This window comes from Trichomycterus rosablanca, chromosome 11 (genome assembly GCF_030014385.1).
Source record: "Trichomycterus rosablanca isolate fTriRos1 chromosome 11, fTriRos1.hap1, whole genome shotgun sequence".
Taxonomy (NCBI): Eukaryota; Metazoa; Chordata; class Actinopteri; order Siluriformes; family Trichomycteridae; genus Trichomycterus; species Trichomycterus rosablanca.
In genome coordinates this window covers 40,104,794-40,132,347 of record NC_085998.1, presented here as the reverse complement: position 1 = coordinate 40,132,347, position 27,554 = coordinate 40,104,794, and the positions used below count along the sequence as shown (strand labels likewise).

Genomic DNA, 27,554 nt, shown 5'->3' with positions numbered 1-27,554 from the left:
TTCAACATATTTTATAATTATCATTCCATATCATGAAAAGACTCAAGTAGGCTACCTGATATTTCTTTAATGTAACAGATCTTTTTATCTTGATGTTTTTCTAGAACTTCTGATGGTCCTTGTCTTCTAATTTTATTAATATAAAGCAATCTGAATTGCTTTAATATTTTATATCTTATCTGTTTTTAATAACACTCTATCACTATTGTACTTTGGTTTATTTTTCATTCTTCTCTGTAAACTTTGTAAACGTTTTAAAATATGCTACATAAATAAAGCTGTGTGGATGAGCATGGTGTCATGTTTCTTCACAAGAACCAAGGCCAGAAGGTAAACTGTTCTGGAAAAACAAAACAATGTGTTGTTCAGAAGGTGATTGTGTTAAGAGATTCATCTTCAATAAACCACAGCCACTATTCATCATCAATGCCTAAAGAACTGATTTGTCAGTGCTCAAAGAAGCACAAACTTCTACACATTTGTACAATGTACTTATTAACCACATTATTCATTAGTGATTCATACTGGGCACATCGATGAGCATACTGAAGTTTACTGTTTAACAATGCATCTATAAAATACAGTGGCATGCGAACATGTGGGCACCCCGGTCACAATTACTGTTACTGTGAACAGTTAAGCAAGTTGAAAGATAAAATGATCTCCAAAAGGCATAAAGTTAATGATGACACAAAAACTTTTTTTTTTTTTTATCTTTTACATTTTCAAAATAGCGAAAATATGAAAAGGGCCCAAAGCAAAAGTTCTAAATCTAAAAAGCAATTAATACTTAATGGAAAGATGTGTTTTGAGAGGCAATTTGGCATACTGGCACAAATACGAATTCATTGGAATAACAATCTACACCTGCACTATTTATCCATTATTCCTTTTGGTATATAAGGCCACTGTTTCATGTTAAATGTGCTATAATGTCACAACATGGACAACGTCCTCATCAATTTAAAGGACAGCCAAAAGAATATCACCCTATGTGTACCAAAAACTGTTGCAGAAAGGCTGAAGCATGGTGAGTAAACAAAAAATGCATGATACAACTGTAATGGTCTTAGGAATACTTTATTTACTTTGATATACTTTTCCAGATAACGAGTATTTGGCTAACACAATGACTCAAATAAGAACTGCAGGGAATACAAAAAGCTATGAACCAGGTACAGGTACTCTTTATTTATACAAAACAATCACATCACAGTTTTTGAATGCTTTTTCTTTGTAGTATTTTTATAAAGTGGTCAGAAACTTGTAAAGCACACATAACTAAGGCCTGTTTTGGCTCAAAAAGTAAAAAAGAAAAGTAATGTAAATCTCAGGTTCTGTGATGTTAAATGTTATGTATGGTCTTTTGTGTTATGGTAAGTGGTTAAACCAACTGTGTCCAATTGCACATTAGTTTTGGGGATGTATTTTTAATGTACCATACTTACCATACCAGTTCTTTATTGTGTTCACAGACTTTATCTTCTACGCGTTGAGTAATGAAGAATTCACATCCCTCCTGCACAACACTGTCCTGTTGGTGTGTCTCGTTCTTGCTGCCGAGCGTGCCAGGACTGCTGCTCTTCTACGCCATCTGCCTGGGCCTAAACTGTATCCTTTACTTTTTATAGTGCCATTCTGTTTGAGGTACATCAAATAGAATTGATAGATTGTTTTGGAATGTGTGAGAAACCGGTGAAGGAGCATGCCAAATTCTTACAATGACTGGAGATGTGTATTAAATGTAGGTCCCACATTGCTGAGTGGTACTTTTCCTTAGTATTTTAGGGTGGCACAGTGACATAGCAGGTAATGTGGGTGCAGCAAAGCATCTTGAATTTAACCTTACAATACTGATAGTGAGTTTGACATGTTCTCACCATGTCTAGGTAATGTAATTTTCTCTTTGAAACTCTGAACTGGATGAATTGGAGGTGCCTAGTGATAGACTGGTGCCTTGACTAAACTTAATTTTCATCTTGCAGCCAGTGTTTCCAGAGCCACTGTGACCCTGATGAATTTATCTGCTCCTGGATATACTATACTGATATTACAGAACAGCTCTTAACATACTTACCAGACAGCTCTGAGTTCATCAAATTCCTGCAACGGATAGAAGGTCTTGGTGTGTGCGCCTGCCTGCCATCATGGGCGTTCATTCCCGGTGTCTCCTACCTACCCAGCTATCAGCTGCCCACCTACACGAGCCCTACACCAAGGTTACCGCCTGCTTGCAAATAAGTAGCCTAAATGATGTACAGTACGTACTGTACGTTTACATAAACCTGTACGTGTCAGGACTTTAATGATTTCTGCAACTGTAAGATTTAAAGAAATCAGTTGCAGCATAAAAGCCATCAAACCTCAATGAGCTGGAAGCTTCTGCACGAGAAGAACGGGTGAAGATTCCACAAGAAAACATCAGATTGTGTTTGTTGGCACGTACCAAAATCACTTATTAGAGCTTTTCAGGCAGTTGTAGCCTAGCGGTTACGATACTGGACTTGTAATAAAAAGGTTGCTGGTTTAAGCCCAACCGCTGCCAGGTTTCCACTGTTGGGCCCTTGAGCAGGACCCTGAACTCTCAATTGTTTAGACAGTTTACTGTCACAGTTCAGTACACATGCACACAGGCACATTTACATTTAGCAGATGCCTTTATCCAGAGCGACTTGCAGTACTTTGACAGTTTACAGTCTGAGCAATTGAGGGTTAAGGGCCTTGCTCATGGGCCCAACAGCAGCAACCTGGTAATAGTGGGGCTTGAACCATCAACCTTCTGATTACTAGTCCAGTACCTTAACCACTAGGCTACAACTGCCCATAGTGACTGTAAGTCATTGATTAAAAGCATATAAATAGGCAAAGGGATGTTCCACAAAGTACTAAGGCTGGGGGTTGGATAATAACAAACATGGACATCAGTATTTTGTGTTTATCCTAAAATAATATTGAATATTATGGTTGGGTGATTACTTTTGATTGCAACTGTTCATGTCCCTTACAGGTGTATGTAAACCTTTGACCTCAACTATATTTCATACGTGACATTCGTGTAAGCTGATCTCTCTGACCTACCTGCTCTTGTTTGTGTTTAAGACCTGAACCTTACGCTGAGGCTGCTCGTTTGGGAATAGCAGCGACTAGCAGGTTCCAGTTGGAAGATCACTCCCATGTTCAACCATGGGCGCACAGCGTACCGGAGTGGCACTACGAGCCTGTTATGGAAACAGATACACAGCTGTTGGATGAAGAGTTGATAAGAGTGGGGATAATGGCATCGCTGCAGGACGGGTGCAGCAGATAACGTGGAGGTGTCCAAATCCTCGGTTTAGTCAATAAGGTTTGTTTTCTTTTAATTTAATTTAATTTTCATTAGCCTCTTTGTATTGGTCAGGGTTGCTACAGGTTTGATTCCACTGGGAAACACTTGCTGCGGGAATACCTTGGAGAGGGTGCTAATTCATTCACCCTGCCTCCCCGACACAGCTAGTCAGGTCTGTGTAGGAGCCCGGCTGACCGATGCGCTCTCAGTGCCGGTCACAAACCCCGATTTAAAGAAGAATGACAATAAAGTTGCGTCATGAAGGCACAGGACACAAAACTGTGCCCGATCAGGAATGCAGACTAATATGATCCGCTGTGGCAACCCATAAATATACAGGTGAAAAATAAAAATAATATTTCCTATATTGCTTATAGACTGCAGCAGCTGCAGAAGATGGGCTTTCCTACAGAGAAAGCCATGGTGGCGCTGGCTGCTACATTTCTCTGCTCATAGATGACCAGGTCGGGCCTCCAGCACTATTGCAAACACCTCGACCAGAGCAGAGGTTGTGATAACACCACCTAACATCCTAGCGGTGATGAGCAAGTGTATTGGATCTCTGCCCCACCTGATTGAACCTCGGTTTTGGATTTTAATTATTTCTGTAACCATTCTGTGACAGTATAATTGGAACACAGGCTTATTGTTCAAAACACAACTTTGTTCTTTTATAAGTTTATTCTTGGAGCACATCACACAGTCTCCAAGCACATCATTCAGTCACCTCCCACATAATTAATAAATGTAAAAGTTTAAAAAATGTAATTGTGTGGTGAAGAAAGGCTAAACAGCAGATTCACCACCAAAAAGAGTCAAAACAAAAACACCAGTGTCAGCCACTGTGGAGCATCAGAGGTGAGCTAACCAGTGATCCAGAGAATAATGTAAAAAAACAGGCAATTAATGAGCTAACTTAATCGGTCCCCAATGAAACCCAAGTAAATGAAATAAATGTCTGAATCTAGAGAAAAAAGCAACAGATTAGAAATACAATCAAGTGCGTGCCAGCTACTCGATCCACTAATGTACCACAGTACTATTGCAGACCAGCGCGCCATTAAACTAAGAACAACCCTAACCCTAGATCCTTTAGGTTTTAGTTCTTCAGTATTTACTTTTTAGTTAAAGAGAAGTCGCTAAAATAAGGGTTAATGCAACATCAGCCGGCTATATTTCCAACTGTCACAAGCACAATAAACCAGTGGGTGTTAACTTTCCTCCCGCTTGGTAAAACTGATTGTTACAGGCTGACTGTTGTATTTTGTATTAGCATTAAACTGTATATTCTAAATCTTTAAAATAAAACAATTATGAAAGGTAGTGACTTCATTTACTCTACCTGTCCACTGCTGTTCTATGGCTCGGATTTGTGCATCTGTAAAGTGCCAGTGTTGTGCCAGTGTCTTCCACTCTCCAGGTTTTAGATATTTTGTGGCTAACTTCCATAAAATAGAGCGGATGTGCTGCGTCTCTGTCCTGTGATCCTGTTTAAAGGTCACATTCCTTATCCCAAAGGATTCAGCATCACAGTCCTGCGAAACAGAACAGAAATAAGTTTTGGTTTTAACTAAGACTAACAAGTGTGTATAAATATCTCATAAATACCTGTTTCCATTTGTGAAATTGATCAGCTTTGATAATCATGTCTACCACGTTTACATGATTGCTTCTAGCTGCAATGTCCAATGATGTCTTTTTCTGCTGCAGATGTGGAAATACAGATGTTTCCATTCATGTAATCAAGCAAAATGAATTAAAAATACATACAATAAGTAAATAAATAAAAATGTGTTTACAGTATTTTATTAAACTGGGATGTGTGATTGCACCTTGTCGAGTAGTTCGAGGTTAACTCCAGCCAGGAGGATCAGTTCAGCTATGTTCTGGTATCCGTGTTCTGCTGCTATGTGCAAAACTGTTTGCAGCCGCTATGAAACAAATGGAAACAATCAGAGAAACTAAAACTGAGCAAAAAAATTATTAAATAAAATGAAATTAGCTGATCAACATTTTTTGAACTTGCTAATGTTTTAGTTTCTTTTGCTGAAGGAGTTTGGGATTTATTGCTAAGTAATGTAAGCGAGTGTTGGATTTAAAATGATGTACTCACATAATCAAACAAGCCCAGGTCACAACCTGCATCAATCAGTATTTTAACAATCTCAGTGCAGTTGTTGAACACAGCAATGTGTAGTGCAGCTGTATGATTCTAAAAAAAAAAACCAATTAATTTAGTTAAAATAAAGCCTAACCCTATTTTATTACAATAAATTAATGTTATGACTTTCTAATCAATACATTTTTAATATTAAATAAATCGAATAAGTACCAACACCATATGAGAGTAATACCCCTGTAATACCATAATTGAAAAAAAAACCTGTATTTAATCAGTGGTGTGGCAGTACTCTACACTACATGCTAAGTGTCTCAGAATTCACTATAGTATGTAATCCTGGGTGTGAAATGGTTGCTCTAACACAGATTTAAATACCTGTAAATTCAACATTCCCCACATTAGCCATATACATTTTATTTGATTAAAAGATTAATAAGGGGACTTCCGGTCCAGCAGGTGAGGTGATGGCAGCATAGAACGGTAGGCTCCCGACAATAATAATTAAAATATAGCCCGATATAACTCGAATATTGCTTAAAGGCTGATAGAGGACTTATAGATATCAAGGGGGAACAATAATGCCCAAAATAGGGAAGAAAAGTTCTGTACAAAGCCAAAAACACGACGAAGAGGAGGAATGCCAGCCGCTACAAACGGAAAGCAGCATGGAGGACGAACAGATAAACACGGACTCGGAGCCAACGCGTGAAGCCGATTTGAACACAATTTTGATGGAACTTCAAGAATTCAGGAACGATTCAAACCAGAAGTTAAGTGGCATAAGAGACGATATAAACAAGATTTACAAACGAGTGCCTCTCCATGGTTCATTCTCGACGGCCGTTTCTCTGGGTGTAAAGGAAAAAGTTATTGGGTGATATTCAATAAAGTCTAAAATCACACTTATTGTTACTGTATTTATATACCTGCCCACACCTACTCTAACCCCTAACCCTAATCCTAACCTGACCCCAATCCTAACCTAACCCCAACCTTAACCTAACCCCAATCCTAACCTAACCCTTAACCCTAACCCCAATCCTAACGTAACCCCAACCCTAATCCCAACCTAATCTAACCTTAACCTTACCCTAATCCCAATCCTAACCCCAACCCTAACCCGTACCCTAACCCGTACCCTAACCCGTACCCGTACCCGTTTTCCCCACATCCGGGAGAGTTACGGTGTGTAGAAGCCCCAAAGAAGCGTACCACCCAGACTGTTGCATGCCCAGAGTGAAGCATGGGGGTGGATCAGTGATGGTTTGGGCTGCCATATCATGGCATTCCCTTGGCCCGATACTTGTGCTAGATGGGCGCGTCACTGCCAAGGACTACCGAACCATTCTGGAGGACCATGTGCATCCAATGGCGGTGCCGTGTATCAGGATGACAATGCACCAATACACACAGCAAGACTGGTAAAAGATTGGTTTGATGAACATGAAAGTGAAGTTGAACATCTCCCATGGCCTGCACAGTCACCAGATCTAAATATTATTGAGCCACTTTGGGGTGTTTTGGAGAAGCGAGTCAGGAAACGTTTTCCTCCACCAGCATCACGTAGTGACCTGGCCACTATCCTGCAAGAAGAATGGCTTAAAATCCCTCTGACCACTGTGCAGGACTTGTATATGTCATTTCCAAGACGAATTGACGCTGTATTGGCCGCAAAAGGAGGCCCTACACCATACTAATAAATTATTGTGGTCTAAAACCAGGTGTTTCAGTTATTTTGTCCAACCCCTGTAGATGTATGGGCACAGCTTGGAAGACCGACAAAAAATCTAACTAGACATAGTTTTGGGGAGCCTTTTCTACATTCGAAGTGAGGGGAGGAATTAGGGAGAGGAGGAGGAGGTTAAGGGGGATGGAAATGACAATGAAGCGGGAGACTACAAAGGTGAACAAAGGTTGGGCTAGTGTAATAAAAGGGTGTTGGTTTTATTGTGGGTAATCACAATGGAGGGGGTCAGGATACAGACACGATTAGGTGTGTAGGAGACAGGGAGTGGGTAGGTGTGTAAGAGACAGGGAGAGGGGTGATACAGGATGGGGGATCAAACAGGGGGGCTCACTCAATATACAAAATGTAAGAAAAGAGGGGGATAATTTCTCTTAGACCCTAACCCTAGATTTTAAGGTAGGGCTTGGTGTTAAGGTTAGCTAAGGGGTAGGGGTTGGGGTTAGGTCAGTGCTGGATCAAGGTTGGGGTGAAGGTCAAGGGTTAGGGTTTATGGCTGGATCAGGGTTAGGACTAAAGGCTTAGGTAAGGGGTCGGGGCTGAAATAGGGTCAGGACTAAAGGTTAAGGTAAGGTTAGGGCTGGATCAAGGTTGGGGTTAGGTTAGGCTAGGGGTTAAGGTTAGGTAAGGGGTCGGGGCTGGGTTAGGACTGAAAGTAAAGGTCGAGCCTAGGTAAGGGGTTGGGGCTGGATTAGGGTATGGGTATGGGTACATTTAATAAAGAATAAAATAAATACATTTACAAATACATTAACAAAAAACAACCACAACATTTTATGTAACGTTTAACTTGCTATGATTAGTGCTCTACTAATTTCACGGGGAAATGTGCTTAATTTTACAGACTTTGTTTTTAAAAAATCACAGATTTCAGGGATTTACAAAGGAAAGAGCCACGTCAGTCATTAAATTACACTCATAAATTAAATGATAGAATTAATGGAGGCTACAATACACAGCACAGCCACCTTAACGGATACGTAAATACTCATCTGTTTTTTCACCCCATGTGAACGTCATAGTACCCTGTACATTGGGTTTTTTGTAAAACGCAGCCACTTCCACATTACAGGGCAAAACATTATTTTTTAGTTTACCTAAATACTTTTGATTGATTGTGTTAGCCATTTGAAATATGGATTTTTTTTATTCTCTTTTATACACTTACTAGAGCCATTTGTCCAGCATTTTGGAAATGTGCGTGCACATGAACTTGTAGAGGATTAGGGTGAGGCTGAGTAGAGTAGGCGTGGTTTAGGGTGAAGTGGAAACGCCCACTGGTTTATGTTTTTCTTTTCTGATTACATCCCTCCAATCTTTCATCTAACATCCGACTGTGAACCGGCTCCGGATCACCAGGTTTCCTGGTCAGCTCTCACTGTGGGACACGAGATTCAATCACAGCACAGTTTAGAGAATAAAGGATTCTGAATCTGATTCATTTACCAGCACACTGAATACCTACTGCTCATTATTACAGCCTGGCACTGCCCAGCCTCTGGGACTATGGCCATGCAACTGACTGGTAAATATTATCACATTTATTATTATTATTATTGCAATCATTATTACTTTGTTACCTCACCAGTAACAACAAAAACAACAGTAATAATCATTTTTATTATATAGTTTTTTTAATTTACAGGATTTATTTCTATATTTCTACAGTAATAATGTCTCTGACACCCTCATTATAGTATAAATCTTATTTTTGCTGTAGTAGTTTTATTGTGAGTATCTAAATATATGTGTTGGTCTCCAGCCACCAAATCTTAACATGACTTCCTTTTATCTTGAACTGGCACCAAGCTTATCTCGGCCACTCGGAGGGACTGAATGAGGCCTCCAGAACATTTTCCAGTTTCTAATTAGAGCGAACTGGAGATTTTGTTGGAATGGTTTTAGTAAACAGACTTTCTAGATGTGATTTTCTGTGTGTGCTGAGTCAGTGTGTTAAATAGCATAGGATCAATTTGCAGTCCAGTCCTCAAATACAGCACATTCACTGGTGCTGCACTAACACAGTTCCAGTTTCCTCTGGGTGGTTTGATTTTTATCACACAGCAAAAACTGCCAGTTGGTGAATTAGGTACCGTATTTTCCGCACTATAAGGCGCACCGGGTTATAAGGCGCAGTCTCAATTACGGGATCTATTTCTGTACTTAACCCATACATAAGGCGCACCGCATTATAAGGCGCTAAAACATACGGTCTACAAAAAAAGGATACCTACCGGAGGCGTGGCGGAGGTAAGCGTACGTACTGTACGTATTACGTAATGCTCTCTGATTGGTTTATCGCTGCCAGCGTACGTAGTGTACGTATTACATCCCTGTGTCAGCAGAAAATGGTCCGATAGTCCAGCCATTCTCAACCGGGGTGCCGTCTGGCTTCATCAGGGCTGCCGTCAAAAACATTCTGATGTTATTTAAATAAATAAACGCGGGTTGCGTCTGCTGCGTACAGCGATGAGTCGTTTGCGAAAGATCCAAACTGAATAACAGGAACCGAGTCGTACGCGTTGGCTCGCAAAGGGGAGGGGGGGGTGGCGGAAGCGCCTGCCATACGCAACCGCTTGCTTCTTAATACATTTCAGACTGGGGTGACTCAAGATTTTGAACACTAGTAAAGGGTGCCGTGACTGAAAAAATGTTGAGAAACACGGCGATAGTCAATCAAGCGGAGCGCTTACCAAAGTCGCACAACAACATTTTTACAGATTTTGGAACTCAGTGCACACATAAGGCGCACCGGATTATAAGGCGCACGGCAGATTTTGGAGAAAATTTAAGGCTTTTAGGTGCGCCTTATAGTGCGGAAAATACGGTACATCAGTCTGCCTCAGGCCTAAATGGTGTGATTTCCTGTGATAAACTGGTACTTTTTATCTAAACATACCTTTAATGTATACGGTTAGGGTAAAATAAAGAATTAGACCAGTCATTGCTCTGTTTTATTTCCAAACCTTGTCTGGACTGTCTGAGTGTGGACTCAGTTAGCAGTGATCAGGACTGCGATATTTCCTGTTTTAATTAGTTAATGAGTGACTGCAGTGTTCCCTGCAACACTGGGCATCAAATCACAAACCAAGTGCAGGCTGCCTAGTCTACAGCTTCAGTCAACACTGTTACAGTGATCATACATCACCGATAATGTTACTGTAATCACACAGCATCAACACTGTTATAGTAATCATACATTACCAATACTGTTACTGTAATCACACATCATCAACACTGTTACACATCATCATTACTGTCAGTGTTATTATATATCATACGTGTACTATCTAGACTAGAACCCTATAAAACTTTTATTATACAGTAGTTTTAAGATGCTCTATTGTTGGATAGTGCTGTTGCCTCACAGCAAGAAGGGTCTGGGTTTGATTTCCTAAATTCTTTGTGGAAGAATTTTAATTATGTAGGTAAGCCCATGGTGGTCAATTATTAATAATATTTGTGGTGTATGCTTGTCTAAGTTCATTTACAGATTTTATTGGCTGTTAGCTTGGCTGTCTTCTGCTTCAGCATCGTATTGGGCTGCATTATCTGTTGGAGACACAGAAAGTCTAATTCTTCTGACTCTAAAGAGGCAGGACTTTTTCTTTCCTCTGCTCCTACGGACCAGGTCACTGTGACTCTCAACTCGTCCCCATCACTTCAAATCCTTCCGATCAAACAGCAGTATGAGGAGCTGGAGGGGTATGTGTTGGACTGTGCAGTACAGATCGACAGCTTAACAGAGTCTGAAGACAACCTGAACACTCCAAATATCTGTCAGAAGTCTCGCTTTGCACTGAGGCGCCTTAGCACCCCTGCCGTACCCTCTTCTCCTTATAAATCAGTCACCCGTGGTCGAGCTTCCCTCCCAAGTATTCCTAAACTGAGCTTGGTGGCTAAAACTCGCCGTGCTGGGGATCGTCGCTGTACTGTGGCCGGCGTCAACTTTTTGTACCCTGAAAACACCAAAACCACAAGCACTGATCTGCCTTTACCCTCCTACCACCAGAGGGATTTTTCTCCATCTCAGTGCAGCTCTAGGCGTGGTTCCTTCTCTAACAAGCAACCACCTGAGATCCAGTTCTCCTTGCTGTTTTCACCAGCACAATGCACCCTCACTGTCACTGTCCTGAGATTGTTCAGGGGTTCCAGGAGGGTCAGTGGTGCCACGGTGCACGCTTCCCTGCCCCCGTTGTGCCCTGCTACCATGCAAATCGTCCCAGAGTGCAGAAGCAGCCTGACTCCAGAACCCCAGACGCAGGTCTTTACTTTAAAGGAAGGAACTGTGAAGGAGCTCCAGACCTGCACCCTCAAACTGGCCGTGATCAGTAAAGATTTCTCAGGCCTCCGGGAGGCGCCGCTGGGGGAGCTCCAGCTCGACTGTGCTGACATATACTGGGAGCCTGACGCTGAAATCTCATACAGTCTACAGCTCAATCCTGCCAGCAGGAGGATTAAAAAGGTATAAAAAGGGTCCAGTTTTTAAATTAACCAGGTTTCATTTCTAATACATGAACAGAATTCATTCATCCCATCATCACTAGAGCACCAGCCTTTAAAATAGTAGTGCTGTTGTGATCGGGATGATGTAGTAACTGGAAACTGGCAACAACAAAACAGAGAAGTTTACAGCTGCACAAGTTTTGGCTTAATGACGTAGTTTGTAATTAAAGTACTTGGATGGCGCAGTATTAGAATAAGTTACCCCACCAGTAATTTCAAGCACTGAAGTTTAAATCTCAGCTTTTTAAACTTACAGTGTTTATATTTATATATATATAAATGTATATATATACATACAGGGTGGGTTACGGTTAGGGTTAGGATACACCTAACCCTGGATACACCTAAATAAAATGGGAATGGTTGGTGATGTTAACTTCCTGTTTGTGACACATTAGTATATGGGAGGGGGAAAACTTTTCAAGATGGGTGGTGACCATGGCGGCCATTTTGAAGTCGGCCATTTTGGATCCAACTTTAGTTTTTTCAATGGGAAGAGGGTCATGTGACACATCAAACTTATTGAGAATTTCACAAGAAAAACAATGGTGTGCTTGGTTTTAACGTAACTTTATTCTTTCACTTATAAAATGTGTTCAAAGTGCTGCCCATTGTGTTGGATTGTCAATGCAACCCTCTTCTCCCACTCTTCACACACTGATAGCAACACCACAGAAGAAATGCTAGCACAGGCTTCCAGTATCCGTAGTTTCAGGTGCTGCACATCTCGTATCTTCACAGCATAGACAATTGCCTTCAGATGACCCCAAAGATAAAAGTCTAAGGGGGTCAGATCGGGAGACCTTGGGGGCCATTCGACTGGCCCACGACGACCAATCCACTTTCCAGGAAACTGTTCATCTAGGAATGCTCGGACCTGACACCCATAATGTGGTGGTGCACCATCTTGCTGGAAAAACTCAGGGAACGTGCCAGCTTCAGTGCATAAAGAGGGAAACACATCATCATGTAGCAATTTCAAATATCCAGTGGCCTTGAGGTTTCCATTGATGAAGAATGGCCCCACTATCTTTGTACCCCATATACCACACCATACCATCAATTTTTGTGTTCCAACAGTCTTGGAGGGATCTATCCAATGTGGGTTAGTGTCAGACCAATAGTGGTGGTTTTGTTTGTTAACTTCACCATTCACATAAAAGTTTGCCTCATCACTGAACAAAATGTTCTGTGTAAACTGAGGGTCCTGTTCCAATTTTTGTTTTGCCCATTCTGCAAATTCAGTGCGCCGATCTGGGTCATCCTCGTTGAGATGCTGCAGCAGCTGGAGTTTGTAAGGGTGCCATTGGTGAGTAGCTAATATCCGCCGAAGGGATGTTCGACTGATGCCACTCTCCAGTGACATGCGGCGAGTGCTACGCTGTGGGCTCTTGCTGAATGAAGCTAGGACAGCCACTGATGTTTCTTCATTAGTGACAGTTTTCATGCGTCCACATTTTGGCAAATCCAACACTGAACCAGTTTCACGAAACTTGGCAAGCAGTTTGCTAACTGTAGCATGGGAGATGGGTGGTCTCGTAGGGTGTCTTGCATTGAAATCTGCTGCAATGACCCGGGTACTGCGTTCACCAGACATCAACACAATTTCTATCCGCTCCTCACGTGTTAACCTCTGCGACATGTCAATGGCTGTAAACAAAGAGAAGCTTGTAAATAACTCATGAAAGAATAAAGTTACGTTAAAACCAAGCACACCATTGTTTTTCTTGTGAAATTCTCAATAAGTTTGATGTGTCACATGACCCTCTTCCCATTGAAAAAACTAAAGTTGGATCCAAAATGGCCGACTTCAAAATGGCCACCATGGTCACCACCCATCTTGAAAAGTCTGAAAACAATTATTTTATTTTCCAAAAACGTGGTAGTTTAGATTAGTGATACAAATCTACAGAAGCTGTGACTGAACAACAGTTTATCAGATTTGCCAGTTTGCATCTTGTTTCTGAGCTCAGCATTACGCTGAACTTTACCTGCTGCAGTCAGGTGACGCAGGTGAATGGAAATTACAGCAGTAATGATCCAAATCACCTTCACTTGCTTTATAACTTCCAGTCTCTGTGTGGGTGTGTGTTGAATTTTCCACTTTGTTGAGAGATGCTGATAGGGTTTAGTGCTGAGTGACTGGACTGGTGCAATACCCACACTCTCTCCTCTGTACAGTGCCAGAAAATAAGACTGTGAGAGCGAGAGAGACATAAAGAAGAGAGAGAGAGAGAGAGAGAGAGAGAGAGAGAAACATAAAGAAGAGAGAGAGAGACATAAAGAAGAGAGAGAGAAAGAGAGAAACATAAAGAAGAGAGAGAGAAAGAGAGAAACATAAAGAAGAGAGAGACGGTGGCAGGGTTACGATGATAAGAGTTTCTGTTGCTCAGACAGCATTTCTGTTACAGAGTGACGTTGTGGCCGATGCAGTAAAATATGTTAGTGTTGAATTATTTTAGGACGTGTCACATAGAAGATTAAACTTTCAATAGTGTAGCAACAAAAATCTGAATTTTAGCAGGAATGTCCCAATAATAATGTATTCATGAATAAACCACATTTCCAGAAAAGTGGGAACGTTTAGTAAATGTCAGTAAAAAGTGATGTGGTAATTCTCTGATAAAAGTAGAAAGAAAAAAATTCATAAAACTTTATTGTAGTTTGTAAATTAAAAAAAACACGTTTAGAATTTGATGCTGTAACAGACTCCAAAAAAGTTGGGACTAGAACGTGTTCCCCCAGTGTTCCATACGCATTTCTGTTAATGAGACTTTTTAATGCTCTGGGAACTGAGGACACTAATTGTTGCAGTTTGTAATAACGGTGTCATAAATAAATAAAATCCCATAACGAAACAGAATATTAGATGTAAATAATATCAGCCAGACAGTTTATTTCTACCACAATAAAACTGATATGAAATCTTATTACACCTTCCAGTCTTGTTTTTGTTCATCCCATCTTTATGTTGGGTTTCAGAGTACCCAGGATTATTTGGGCACTTTGAAGACACTGGCGAGTGTTCAGAAGCCTTTGGGTCAGATCTTGATCCTGCTGCAGTACCAGACTCAGGCTCATCGCATCAAAGTGATGGTGCGCAAAGCTGAAAACCTTGCTAAGCTAACACGCATGCCTGGAGCTGCAGGTACATCAGCCTTACATTTACACTGCATTCATGTATTTATTCTTTATTTATTCAATATTTTGTTTTTATTAAGGAAGAATCCAGTCCAAACATAATGTAGAAGTCTCGTACAATAATCAGCCATTTTAAATGAGACATGAACATAACAGGAAATATTAGCCTCTCTGATACAGGAATATATTCAATTAGGCCACTCCATGCATTAATCACTATCTAATAAACAACTAATTAGAAATGATAATTAGATGTTGCCCTGCTGCTCACTTTATCTTTAGGTCAACACAAAACTGCATTATGTGAAATGAACAAAAATAAGTGAATAATTTATCTTTTCTACATAAATATTTAGTCACAGTACACTACAGAAAAGATCTTTAACTCTGATTATTTTACAGATCACTATGTGATTATTAATCTGCGTCAGAGTGGGACAATCATCAGTACTAAAGAGACAAAGGGAGCAAGTGGACCTAATGCGGTTTGGAACTCGCCCTTCCTGTTTGATTTACCTGCGGGTGACATGGTCAGACTACCACTGGTCCTGGAATTCATTATAATGCAGGTAGAGGAAAACGAAATGTCTTCATGTTTTTAATGCTTTAATACTTTAAGGGAGATGTGAAACACTAGCTGTAGTTAGCATATAAATAATAATGTGGCGTTGACGAGGAATAACGAGACATTTCTACTCTTTTAAACTGCAGAAGGCAGCACTCTTAATTCAGTTGCTTCCAAAGCAGCTCGATCTCATTACACACAACACCCTCGCTATATTAAACATGCACAGAACAGGTTCACCACACCAAACACAGTACAACCCCAAAACAGTTACTTACAAACCCAACATAAAAACCCACTCAAAATGCGCTACGCTTTGGAACATAACTATTTACATAAAGTTCCCCACACTATTCCAACATTAAACACGTTTGAACCCCATTTTGTCCTAGCGCAACATTTGACGTCATCATGTGGGTTGTCTTGGAAAACCTACATTAGTTTACGTTAGCTAGCATTAACTAATCATGTTTATCTTATATTAAAATATACAATTCTTTATTTTGTAAATGTGTATAAATTCTAATTGCACAGCAAAACAAAATTAATGACTCTGTTCAAATGAATCATTCTCATCATTCTCGATGCTTGTTATCTAGGAGTTGTGTGAATTTTCTTTTATATGAATTTGGTCTCGTTATGAAGAACAAACGAAGGTAAAGTTTCTGTTTTTCAAAGATGCCCAAGAATTCAGCTCTGTGATTCGATTCCAAAGATTAATTTGTTTGAACAGAGTCATTCATGTCGAAAATGATTCATAGTTTTTAAATTTGGATTGATTCACATTTACAAAATAATGGATTTTATTCCAAATGGAACAAAATCTAGTAATTAATAAATCTTGTCAAATGAATCAAATTGAAGTCAAATAAATGAAACTAAATATATGATAAAGAAAAAAAAAGATTATTTTTAACTGGTTACATCACTGACGGTTAACTCTGCTCACATCTCTGGTTTTATAGGGACGGCTGTACACTAAAAGTAGTGCTCTGGGTCGTGTTCTGATTGGCTGTGAGGGTCCAGAAACAGGGCAGCAGCACTGGAGGGAGATGTTCAGCCGAGGGCAGGTGGAGACAGCGCGCTGGCACCCTGTCATATCAGATACACCATAGTGCCCACGCCAAGGGGTTTAACAGCTTTTCCTCCTGCAGGTTCTTATTGGGACTGTGTTAATTTAATAAAGTATTTATTAATTACAGTAATACAATATTAGATAAAGATGTTCATGAAGTGGTGGGAATGTGAGTTAAAATCATTTACGAAGTTAAATGAGCCTGGCTCACAGACGTAGTCCCAATTTAATGAAATTGAGGTCAGGACTCCATGCAGGTTTGGTTGAAGTTGGGGGGGGGGGTTAGGGGAATTGGTATTTGGTATTGCATTGGATGACCAGTAAAACGCTTTAGTGTTTTCCAAACTTGAGCCTCGTTCACTCAATCAGAAATCAGGTGAGAAGTTTATTATGGACACGGCTGACCTACAGGAGGCATGAGAACCTTCAGTGGTGCAAATATGAACATGATAAGGATTAATGATAAGAATTAATCAAGGTCACTGACAAACACATCATCATTGTTTCCACTATAGAGGAAAAACACAAAGCTGGGAGAGATTATGTACTGTGATAATCACATTAACACAGCTGATAAAGGAAATTACAGCAGAAGTAAAAGCCTCCTCGTTTCTGACATCATTTCTGCTTAAATCACAACCATGACATCAACACTCAGCATGCCAAATACATGAGGTGCCATTTTTTCTGTTTTGTTTTATAATTAGATATCACAAATTTATTCAGATTTCTTACGATTGGGGTTAAAGAAATAGTTTAGCAAAAAGAAAATTCAGACAATTATCCATTTATCACAAATGCATACCTGTCAAGTTTTGGATTTAAAAATAAGGGAAATTTTCCGCCGCGCGCTTTGAGTCGTCCCACCAGCCCAACCGAGGTTCAGTATCCCTTACATTTTAAGACAGGTTTACAAGAAATCTAAAATAACCACCTGTGAACCACTTACAAACTACAATTAGATGATCAGAATCTGATAGGCCTACCTTTGCATAACTCTGCCCCATCCTGCTCCTCTTTAGAAAGGTAAATTCGATGTCCCGTTTCTCTAGATATTTACATGCAGTCTCTGTAAACTGTAAAACTGTAAAGCAGACATACAAAATGTGTCTTAGTTACATTTGTTTCCTGAGTGCATTTACGTGACACTGTACATTAAAATAAATAGAACCGAATCATTAGCTTAAAGCTAACTTCTATAGAAAAAACCATATAGATGCTAGCGGTTAGCATTTACAAATTACTCAAGAGATTTAGAACTTATTTTCATACATTAACCAAGGTTTACATCAGAGATAGTCTAAAAATAAAGTTATACAGTAACTAAACATAAAAATACTCACAGGCAAATGTTTTCCTGGCCATATAATGCCGAGTAAGAAAACCGCAACAAACTACCCACTGGAACAGTAAAGGCACAAATGAACGCCAGGGGTCTCCCTTTGCCCAATGTAAATAACAGAACATCACAATGACATTTCAGTTTGGAGAGGCACAGGAATGTTTTTTGAAATTATAGTATAATACGGGAAATTTACGGGAAAATACTAATATGGGAGGACGGCGGGAAAGAGGGGTAAAATACGGTAGTTTCCCGGCCAAAACGGGAGACTTGACAGGTATGCACAAATGTCATTTGTTATAGAGTGTTTGGATCCCCCGTTAAAATTCATGTTTTTTTTTTTTCTGTACCGGGTAAAGAAAATGATGCAGAGTAAAATATGTTGAGCAGCGCCCTCTTGGGGTCTCTTAGGGTGACGCATCTTAATACATATACTGTAAGTACTTTTAACGGAGCCATGGATGCACATTCCCACCGCCCAGATGAGAAGAATGTGACTTTATATCACATTAGTCAAAGTTTTAACTTTTTATTTTTAAGATTTGATTTTTTTTTTGTAGAAAAGCAAAATACATCATTTCTGCTCCCTTCACATGGCCATTATTTTTTTCAGGCATGCAGGGGAACTGGATACATGATTATTCTGATTTAGTAATTAAAAAAATCTTGTTTTGGCGAATAAAAATCTTTCTTTTTCTAATGTTTGTATTTTTATTTATTAACTTTTTCAAAGAAACATCACAGAGAAGCACCCTAGCACTCAAAGTGGACATTCATGGTATGTTTTACCACCACTTCATCCTGGTCAGGGTCGTGGTGTGTTGGATTAATTGGGTGGAAAGCAGGAAACACCCCAGACAGGCCACCAGTCCATCACCTGTTTTTTTTAATCTAGGTTAGGGTCTGTACACATTCTTTTAAAAAAAGTTGGTACTTTTACTTATATGAAAATGAATTATTTAAGTTATTTGTTTATTAATGTAAAACATTTTCTTAACATTCTAATCTGTATCTATTATTTAACAGTAGTCACAGGGATTTTGTTCTAGACTGGGAAGTTAACCTGCCAGACGAAGGTGGCTGATATGATGATTGTGTCTCCAGACTTCATAAAACCTCCAGAGATCATTACAAAAAATCTGCAGTGTTGATCCTGCAACACAACAATGTAAATATTGTAATAATTACAGTAAATTACAGTAAATAATACACAATATCAATTTTATTTCATCATATCACCCAGTCAAAGAAAGAAAACAAACAGGCTTTACTCAATAATGCTTCTTACTTTTATATACTATTATAAATGGCATGTTAGCATGTTAGTGCATGTTCATTTATCAATATTCAGCTTGTTTTACAAAATGGATTTTGATATGTACTGACATTTATAGATCCAGATGTTTTATGTTGATGGACAGCTGAAGGGATTTAATGCAGACAGAAGCTCTGCAGGTTTATTGTGAACATGATGAATAATGAAAAGTTCCTGCTGCTTTTTATTAGTTAAAAACAGAAAAAAATTACTTCTTTCTTTTTTAAGTCTTAGTTTTGGGGCCAAATTCTGCTGTTGATTGGATCTGTCACAATGCCTGCCAAGTGTTCTCACATCTGGCACCAGTGTTCCAACATCTGGTCACTCGTCCAGCTGATTAGAATGAAGCCTGAAATCTTTCTTCTTTGGTAAAAGTCGATGTTTGGCGGTGATAAATGAACATACAGACAGCAGCAGCAATGCTTTACATGTCCTTTCGTTTAAACTGGGCCCTGTCAGCCATTATGGATCAGGTTTCTATGCTCCAGGTCTCAGTTCCTGATCAAAGCATGAAACAAGTGGAGCTTCAAGCCGTCTGTCAGGATGAAGAGTATAACATTAGTTTAGCTAAATGTACGGGGCACATTTGGAATGTAAGAAGGCCATCAGATGAGTGTTTAAGCTGTGGGGTTCTGCACCAGGTTTTGTGCACTTGTTCCACATTTTGCCTATTGGACAAACATTTAGAAAAATCCTCTAAATTAAACTCCTAAATCCTTGTTTTTGGGTTTAGAGATCAGGCTAGTAAAGTAAATGAAGTTTAGTTTCAACTTACACTAATATCTGCTGATGGTATGAATCTACTGCAATATGTTTCAAATATGAAATGTATTATATTAAATAAAGCTAATGTTAGGACTGGAACCTCTGCATTTACTAAAAGTAAAGTTCTTTAGAAGATGGATAAATAATTTTAGGTTAAACTTAAAGACTTTGATTCGTTAATTAGCTAAACCAAACATATTCTAATGTTTCTAATTCTAATATTTTAGTATATAATTTATAATACTATATAATTTAGTTAAATATTGAATGAATAAGTACAGCTGTCTGTAAGTTCTGATTTTGGAAAATTCATTTGATTAATTTAATTTCAAATATTTTAAATGCATTCAAAAAAAGAACCAGTGTTGGGTTTAGTTTGTATCTTCTTTCCTTAATCGTCTCCACATTTTCAAATCAAAGAGTGAATAAATTTGCTATATGGTCAGTAATAAAGGCCAGAATAAACAACCGGCACATCTGAAGCTGATTAGTGAAAAGCACGGCACTGTCATTAGAGCTCGACATTTCCTTCAGCTCTGTGTTTTAGTTCTTCTTTTAAACACCATGCGCCACTCTTCTTCACTTCACCCTGTGTACAAAGCCAGGTCCATAAAGACATGGTTTAGGTTTGGGGTGAGGGAACCTAAGTGGCCTGCATGGAACCCTGACCTCAGCCCCTCAGAACACCTTGGGGAAGAAATGGAATTCGAGAAAGGCCTTCTTGTCCAACTTCAGTATCAGACTTAACAAATACCTTCTGTATTTCACCAGAACTGTCTGATTAATTTAGTGTATGTCCTATTAAATCAAGAAAATGCACAAATCAACAATTTATGGTGCAACCTCAGGTAGAAAAGTCTTAAATTATTTTATTTATAATGAAAAACCTGACAATCAGACCAGATGAGTTATTTTGCTCTTCTAAGGTATGCAGTCCCACATAAACGCTGTACTTAATCCGGACAGCCACTTTTGCAGGGGTCACACTTGCATATTTTTGAGCACATAAACAGTAATTCAGGGCCTGAATTATTTATCTTTAAACTGCTCACATTATATAACACTGACACACATGTTTAATCCTACACATGAGAAGTTGGACAGATAGTGAAGCTTATTAGTCACATTCATTCTTATGGCCGTTTTAGTCCAGCATGAGACCACCGGATGAGTTCAGCTGATTCCACATAACCACAACATGGCTGATGTTCACATGCTCATCTGTGTTGGGTTACTGTTCAGTGAGGGAACTATCTGTGTTGTTTATGGTGTGATAAAGAAAATTAGCTATAAGGCACCAGTTGAACATCACTGTCGAGTGTTTATCCACAGCTGAGTGTTTGTCCATGTGTGCTGGTTAAACAGAACCAGAAACCTTTGAGCTATAAAGAGTGTAAAGAGTGTAGAGTAAACCTGAGGACTCTGTCAAAATCAGTGAAGAATCAGACTTTACAATAACTAGCCGTGTTTCTGTGTATGTTATGTATTACCGCAAATAATGTGAATGTGTGAAGTGTGACAGAAAATGGTTCAGTTTGGATTTTCCGATGTTTTGCACTTGTGAGAGAAAAATCCACACACACCTGGATGGATATGACTAAATAGACATTTCAGTCTACTGTGTGATAAACTCTGCATTCATTCCCTCAGAACACTGTAAAAATGTTGCTCCATCAATCAAGAGTAAGGTGATCCAGGTCCCCTAAAATGTAATATGGAAGGAATTCCTTTAGTTCGGCTGCCTGGAGAGCTGTGACTGTTTAAACCTGTCATGTTTTATGCAAGATACAAGAAATGCAACCGTTTAAATCTTTGTTAAAATATAAAATAAAGCACTTCACTTCATTATTGTGACTTTGGTGGCTTAGTTTATGCCAGAATGTACAGTAAAAGATAAATTGCACTGAAACAGAGAAAACCACATCAGTATCACAGAAAATGAGACGCATAGCAAAGATTTAAACACACTGGCTGGATTTCTCTTAAACCCCGTACTTACATTTAGTCTTTATTCTCAATTCTTCATGTTTACTTCCATTGTTATTATTGTGCATTATTATTATTGTGTGTTATTATTATGGTGATTACATATATGTAATAATAGGATTTGCTTTTACCAATTGTTAATCTTTTTTTTTTTATTTCCCAGTTTCACTCAGACCTGCATTGGGAAGATTAGTGGCCCAGAGGATGGTTAGAAGTAGTCAATTCATCTACTGCAATGTTTTTGGCAACTCCAAATAGGCCAGAGTATTAATACAAAGAATTTGGAAGTGTGGAGAAAGGAACTTGTGCACTAGCTAAATCCAGGTGTCGTCAAATTTCCAATTCCTGGAACTAGAATTTATCTACAGAAGCAAACTGAACTAATGATCACAGATTTATTTTGGCAGCTGATACAGACAGAAACCATGTAATAATAAAAAATATTTAAAATATTTAAAAATTCTACAGTAGCCAAGTCTGTCTGGAACGGTTATAAGTGCTTTATGGAAGCTGAGATACGAGACATGAAACCTACAATTACAAAAATATTCCTGTTTTTACTGGTATTATAAGGTGGGTTCACGATGCTCTTGGTTTACGTCAGTATGTTGGCAGAATGATATTAAATGTTTAGAAGTCCTGTCGGGTTTTGGTCGTCCAAAGTGTTTTTTAAAACTGAAGCCTGAATTCCAGTTTTTTGGCTTGAATCTGTTTAGTTAAATTTTAGGTTCTGTGTTTATTAAAAGCACAGTTATGAAGTTTAAAAGTTTCTTAATTAAGCTGAATAAATAAAACAGAAATGTTTTCTTGATTTGTGCTAAAACCACATACAAAAATACTGAGCCTATAAAATAATAATACTGAAATAGAAAATAACACCAGACTACCCTTCAAACTCTTTGATCTTTATTTTTTTTCATTATTATTGAGTGTCGTCAGGTTGATTCTGATTCCTGACAACCACATGAATATTGCTTCTCCAGAACATCTAATAATGCCAGATTTAACCATCCTTCTGTGGTCATTGTGGAATGTTTAATTTATTTTCTCCATGTTGGGTTTTATTAAAATGTTCTGAATGATCACGTTCTTGTTCTCTGTGTGTGTTGTCTCGATTTTCACTAACAATTTCCAAAACATACCAGTAGGGTAAGTGTCTTGCCTTGACTTTTTACCTACATATATATAAAAATAAAAAATTCATGCATTTTTAAACATTAAAAACTTACTAAGGGAAAAGTGTTCAGTTCCCACATTAAAAAGAAGTGTTTGCAAAGGTTACAAAACCGTAAAGTTTTAGATATTAATGCTATAAATATAAAATGTTGCCACAGGTTGTGAAAGTTGTGAGGAAAAGAAAATGAAAGTTCACGGTACCATAAATTGTCTCTGGTTGGGTGAACCACAGAAGATTTCACAACGCGCTCTCAGACTAATAATAATGAAGAGAAAAATGAGAGAGAAGCCAAGAGTCACGACAAATAACCCAGAAACAACAATTACAGTGAACTGCAGCACAACCACCTCCATTCCTGCACCCCACACAGACCACAGCGCTTTAAAAAGCACAAAGATGCAACGTGCTTACAGGTAGGGATTCCAGTTTCTTTTCGTCATTAATCAGCAACTAACTGTTAACCAACAAGCTTAGAGTTCATAGCGTCCTATTAAAATATATATAAAAAACATTACAGAGCCTCATATCAGCACATTTTTATATTTTATTTAATGTAAACAGTGAAGTGTAGTGAAGGTAGCAGTGATGTAGAACAGTAAGATAAACATGAACACTGCCAGCAGGACCAGTTCAGCAATGGTTAAGGTTCTGGACTAATAGAATAGAATAGAATAGAATAGAATAGAATGCCTTTATTGTCATTGCACAGTGCACAACGAAATTTTTTGAGCATCTCCTTGACGGTACATGTATGTACACACAGACATATATATACACATGTATTTACAAAATAAACATATACACATCTAGATACAGAAATAAACGTGTGGTTTTAAGAACTTTCCAGAAAAGAAAAGAAGAAGAAGGTTATTGCACGGTCTCTATAAATTGCACATTATTTCCTAGGATGTAAAGTTTGATAGTTTAGTGTTTTTATGGCGGAGGGGTAAAAGCTTTTCAGGAGTCTGGAAGTACGGGCCTTGATACTCCTATAGCGCCTACCAGAGGGCAACAAGGAGAACAGGTTGCAACAAGGGTGAAATGAGTCCTTTATGATGTTTGTGGCCCGACGCAGGCATCGGGTTTTGTAAATGTTCTCTAGTGAAGGCAGCTCAGTGTTGATGGTTCTCTGAGCTGATTTGATTACCCTCTGAAGAGCCTTCTTGTCAGCCTCAGAGCAGCTGGCATACCACACCAGAATGCCATGGGTGAGTATGCTTTCCACCGTGCTGCGATAGAAGGACACCAGTAGCTGCTTGGACAGGTTGGCCTTTCTTAGTGTCCTTAAAAAGTAGAGCCGCTTCTGTGCTTTTTTCACTAGAGAGGTGGTGTTGGTGGTCCATGTGAGGTCCTGGGAGATGTGTGTGCCTAGGAATTTGAAATTAGACACTCTCTCTACTGTGTTTCCTCCGATGTCTAAGGGTGTAGGTTCCTCTCTCTGTCTCCTGAAGCTGATGACCATTTCTTTTGTTTTAGAGGTGTTGAGTGCCAGGTTGTTAATGGAGCACCATTCAAACAGTTTGAGGACTTCTTCCCTGTAGGCAGACTCATCTCCATTCTGTATTAATCCAATTACAGTGGTGTCATCTGCAAACTTGATGATTGAGTTTGTGCTGTGGGTTGGTGTACAGTCATGGGTGTAGAGGGAGTAAAGAAGAGGGCTCAGCACACAGCCCTGTGGAACTCCAGTACTCAGTGTCAGAACAGGGGAGAGATGGGCCCCCATCCTAACAGACTGTGGGCGGTTTGTTAAAAAGTCCTCAATCCACCTGCATGTGTGCTGGCTGACACCCAGGTTTAGCAGCTTGGATACCAGTCTGCTGGGAATAACTGTATTAAACGCAGAGCTGAAATCCACGAACAGCATCCTCACATATGTTCCCTGATGTTCCAGGTGAGTCAGTGCCACGTGGAGAGCAGTGTTGATGGCGTCTTCTGTTGACCTGTTGCCTTTGTAGGCAAACTGATGTTGGTCCAGGGTGGGCGGGAGTGAAGACTATGTGCTTCAGAACCAGTTTTTCAAAGCACTTCATCACCGTGGAGGTGAGAGCCACCGGTCTGAAGTCGTTCAGGCTGTTGATTGTGGCTTTCTTTGGAAGAGGCACAATGGTGGCAGACTTGAAACATTTAGGGACAGTGCAGTGGGACAGAGAGAGGTTGAAGATGTTTTTGAACACCTCTGCCAGTTGATATGCACAGTCCTTAAGTACCCTCCCTGAAATTCCGTCTGGGCCGGTCGCTTTCCTGGGGTTCACACTGCGGAGCACTCTCCTGACATCCTCTGTACTCACAGTAAGTGCTAGGCTGTCAGCAGTTTGCAGTGGTGCTGTCCTGTTCTCTGCTTCCTCCACTGCAACCCCCTCAAAGCGTGCAAAGAAATAATTCAGTTCCTCCACTAGTGAGTCACTGCTACTGGTGATTGTGTTTTTATTGCCTTTGTAGTTTGTGAGGTGGTGGATGCCTTCCCATGCATGCCGGGGGTTGCCATCACTGAAATGGCCCTCAATCTTCAGCCTGTACGCTGCTTTTGCGTCTTTGATGGCTCTCTTCAGGTTGGACCTGGCAGTGCTGTAAAGTTCGCCATTTCCCGACCTGAAGGCTGTGTTGCGGTCCCTCAGTCGGCACTTAACCTCCCTGGTCATCCATGGCTTGTTGTTTGGAAAGCATCTGATGCGCTTGTCAACAGTGACATTATCCACACAAGACTGTATGTAAAACAGGACAGTGGATGTATATTCCTCTATGTTTTCTTGTGCAAATAGGTCCCAGTGAGTGCGCTCAAAACAGTCCTGGAGTTGAATGGAAGCTCCTTCTGGCCAGATCTTGATGGTTTTCACAGAAGGCTCTGTTCTGCTGATGATGGGTCTGTATGCAGGTGTGAGAAAGAGTGATAGGTGATCAGACGTGCTTAGGTGGGGGAGGGTGGAGACTTTATATCCCTCCTTGATGTTACTGTAAACATGGTCCAATGTATTTCTGCCCCTGGTGGCGCATGTCACATATTGGTAGAATTTGGGAAGGACAGTTTTCAAATTAGCTTGATTGAAGTCTCCTGCTATGATGAAAATCCCTTCAGGGTGAGCAGACTGCAGTGTGTTGATCGTTGTGAGCAGTGTACTTAATGCTATCTTGGTGTTAGCACTTGGAGGAATATACACAGCAATGACAATGACGATGGTGAACTCTCGCGGCAGATAAAAGGGTCGGCATTTTGCTGTAATGTACTCTAAATCAGGCGAGCAAAGCTTCTCTATGATGGTAACATTCGTGCACCACCGATTATTAGAGTAAATACACAGCCCTCCCCCTCTGCTCTTACCGGAGGTTTTATTCCTGTCGCTCCGGTGAGCTGTGCGACCCGCTAGTGTGATAGCTTCGTCGGGAATCTTGGAGTGAAGCCAGGTCTCAGTTATTATCATTAGCGAGCAGTCCTGCACAGATTTCTGAGCTGCAATCGTAAGTTCCAATTCTCCCATTTTGTTGCTGAGCGATCTTGCGTTGGTTATGTATAGGCTGGGAAGCGCAGGCTTGTGAGGAGCCTTCTTTAGTCTGTTTTTTATTCCAGCCCTGCAACCTCGCTTCTGTTTCCTCTCTCTACGCCGCTTGCGTCTGCGTCCCGGTATGGTGATCCATGGAGATCCCGCTGGACGCACGATCTCTTCTGGGATGTTTTCATGTTGGTAGTTCCTGATAAAATCCAACTCTTTACATAAAATCCCGATCTTTAATAGATCCTGTCGTTTATAAGTTGAGTTCGTGAGTGTTCTAATCATGCCGGAAAACAAGTAGACTAACAAAAACAAACAAAACAAAGTACCGTTCAGGAGAGCAAAAGCCGCTGCGTCCGTGCGCGCCGCCATCCACTATCATTTATATCATTTATCATTATATAATAATAGGAAGGTCAGTAAGTCAGGCCCCACTACTACCAGTTTGCTACTGTTGGGCCTTTGAGCAAGGCCCTTAACCCTCAACTGTTTGGATAGACAAAAAAAAGCCATATTTAAATATAATTTTATAGGGAAATACGCTTTTTGTTAAAACAATGGGCCAACAGCAGGGTGCACACCGACAGCCACCCCGACCCCCACTTTAACCCAAACCTCTACATTAACTAACATTGTGTATCATTAAACAAAGTCCCATTTACAGCCTTATAATATCAACACACTTCAGTTTGTTTCTATCTGACATCCTAATGCCAGAATATGTGTTTGTGCAGGAGTGTTAGTGGGAGCTAAATTCACAGCTTTACCCACAACCTCCGATGGGAAACACATTTATCTGTTAAATCTGAAATGTTGACACTGACAGCGAACACCAGAAAGTTCTGCTGAAGTGATCTGAGCTCAACTGTGGGAACCGAGAGGAGTCTGGTTAATGTGGTCATTCCTAATGAACAATAGAAGTGACATTTCTACAACGACCAGTCTGCGGTTCTCAGTATTTTTTTTTTATGTGCTTTTGCTGGTGGGAATCAAACAAAAGTAT

At 39.9% G+C, this 27,554-nt stretch overlaps 3 protein-coding genes and 1 pseudogene across 3 annotated transcripts in view; 3 read left to right on the top strand and 1 right to left on the bottom strand.

Moving 5' to 3' along the window:
- The window catches only part of LOC134322977 (rhomboid domain-containing protein 3-like), a 34,062-nt pseudogene extending 30,222 nt beyond the window's left edge, over positions 1-3,840 (top strand).
- Positions 3,841-4,004: 164 nt separating this feature from the next.
- On the bottom strand, positions 4,005-17,544 carry LOC134322976 (ankyrin repeat and death domain-containing protein 1A-like). Its single transcript, XM_063004381.1, has 6 exons — positions 17,465-17,544; positions 5,439-5,537; positions 5,158-5,256; positions 4,934-5,029; positions 4,668-4,860; positions 4,005-4,009 (listed from the first exon to the last, which is right to left on the bottom strand). Exons 1-6 carry the CDS (start codon positions 17,483-17,485, stop codon positions 4,005-4,007), a joined length of 513 nt encoding a protein of 170 aa, XP_062860451.1. The 5' UTR covers positions 17,486-17,544.
- On the top strand, positions 6,026-16,518 carry LOC134323454 (uncharacterized). The gene is made up of 5 exons (XM_063004981.1): positions 6,026-6,152; positions 10,674-11,656; positions 14,680-14,845; positions 15,241-15,407; positions 16,369-16,518. The coding sequence occupies exons 1-5, from the start codon at positions 6,026-6,028 to the stop codon at positions 16,516-16,518; spliced, it is 1,593 nt and encodes a 530-aa protein (XP_062861051.1).
- Positions 17,545-26,490: 8,946 nt separating the features above from the next.
- Positions 26,491-27,554, top strand: part of LOC134323448 (collagen and calcium-binding EGF domain-containing protein 1-like) — a 17,965-nt gene continuing 16,901 nt past the window's right edge. Inside the window, exon 1 of the mRNA XM_063004975.1 lies at positions 26,491-26,519. The gene's annotated coding sequence lies outside the window, so the exon portion shown is untranslated. The remainder of the gene's footprint in view (positions 26,520-27,554) is intronic.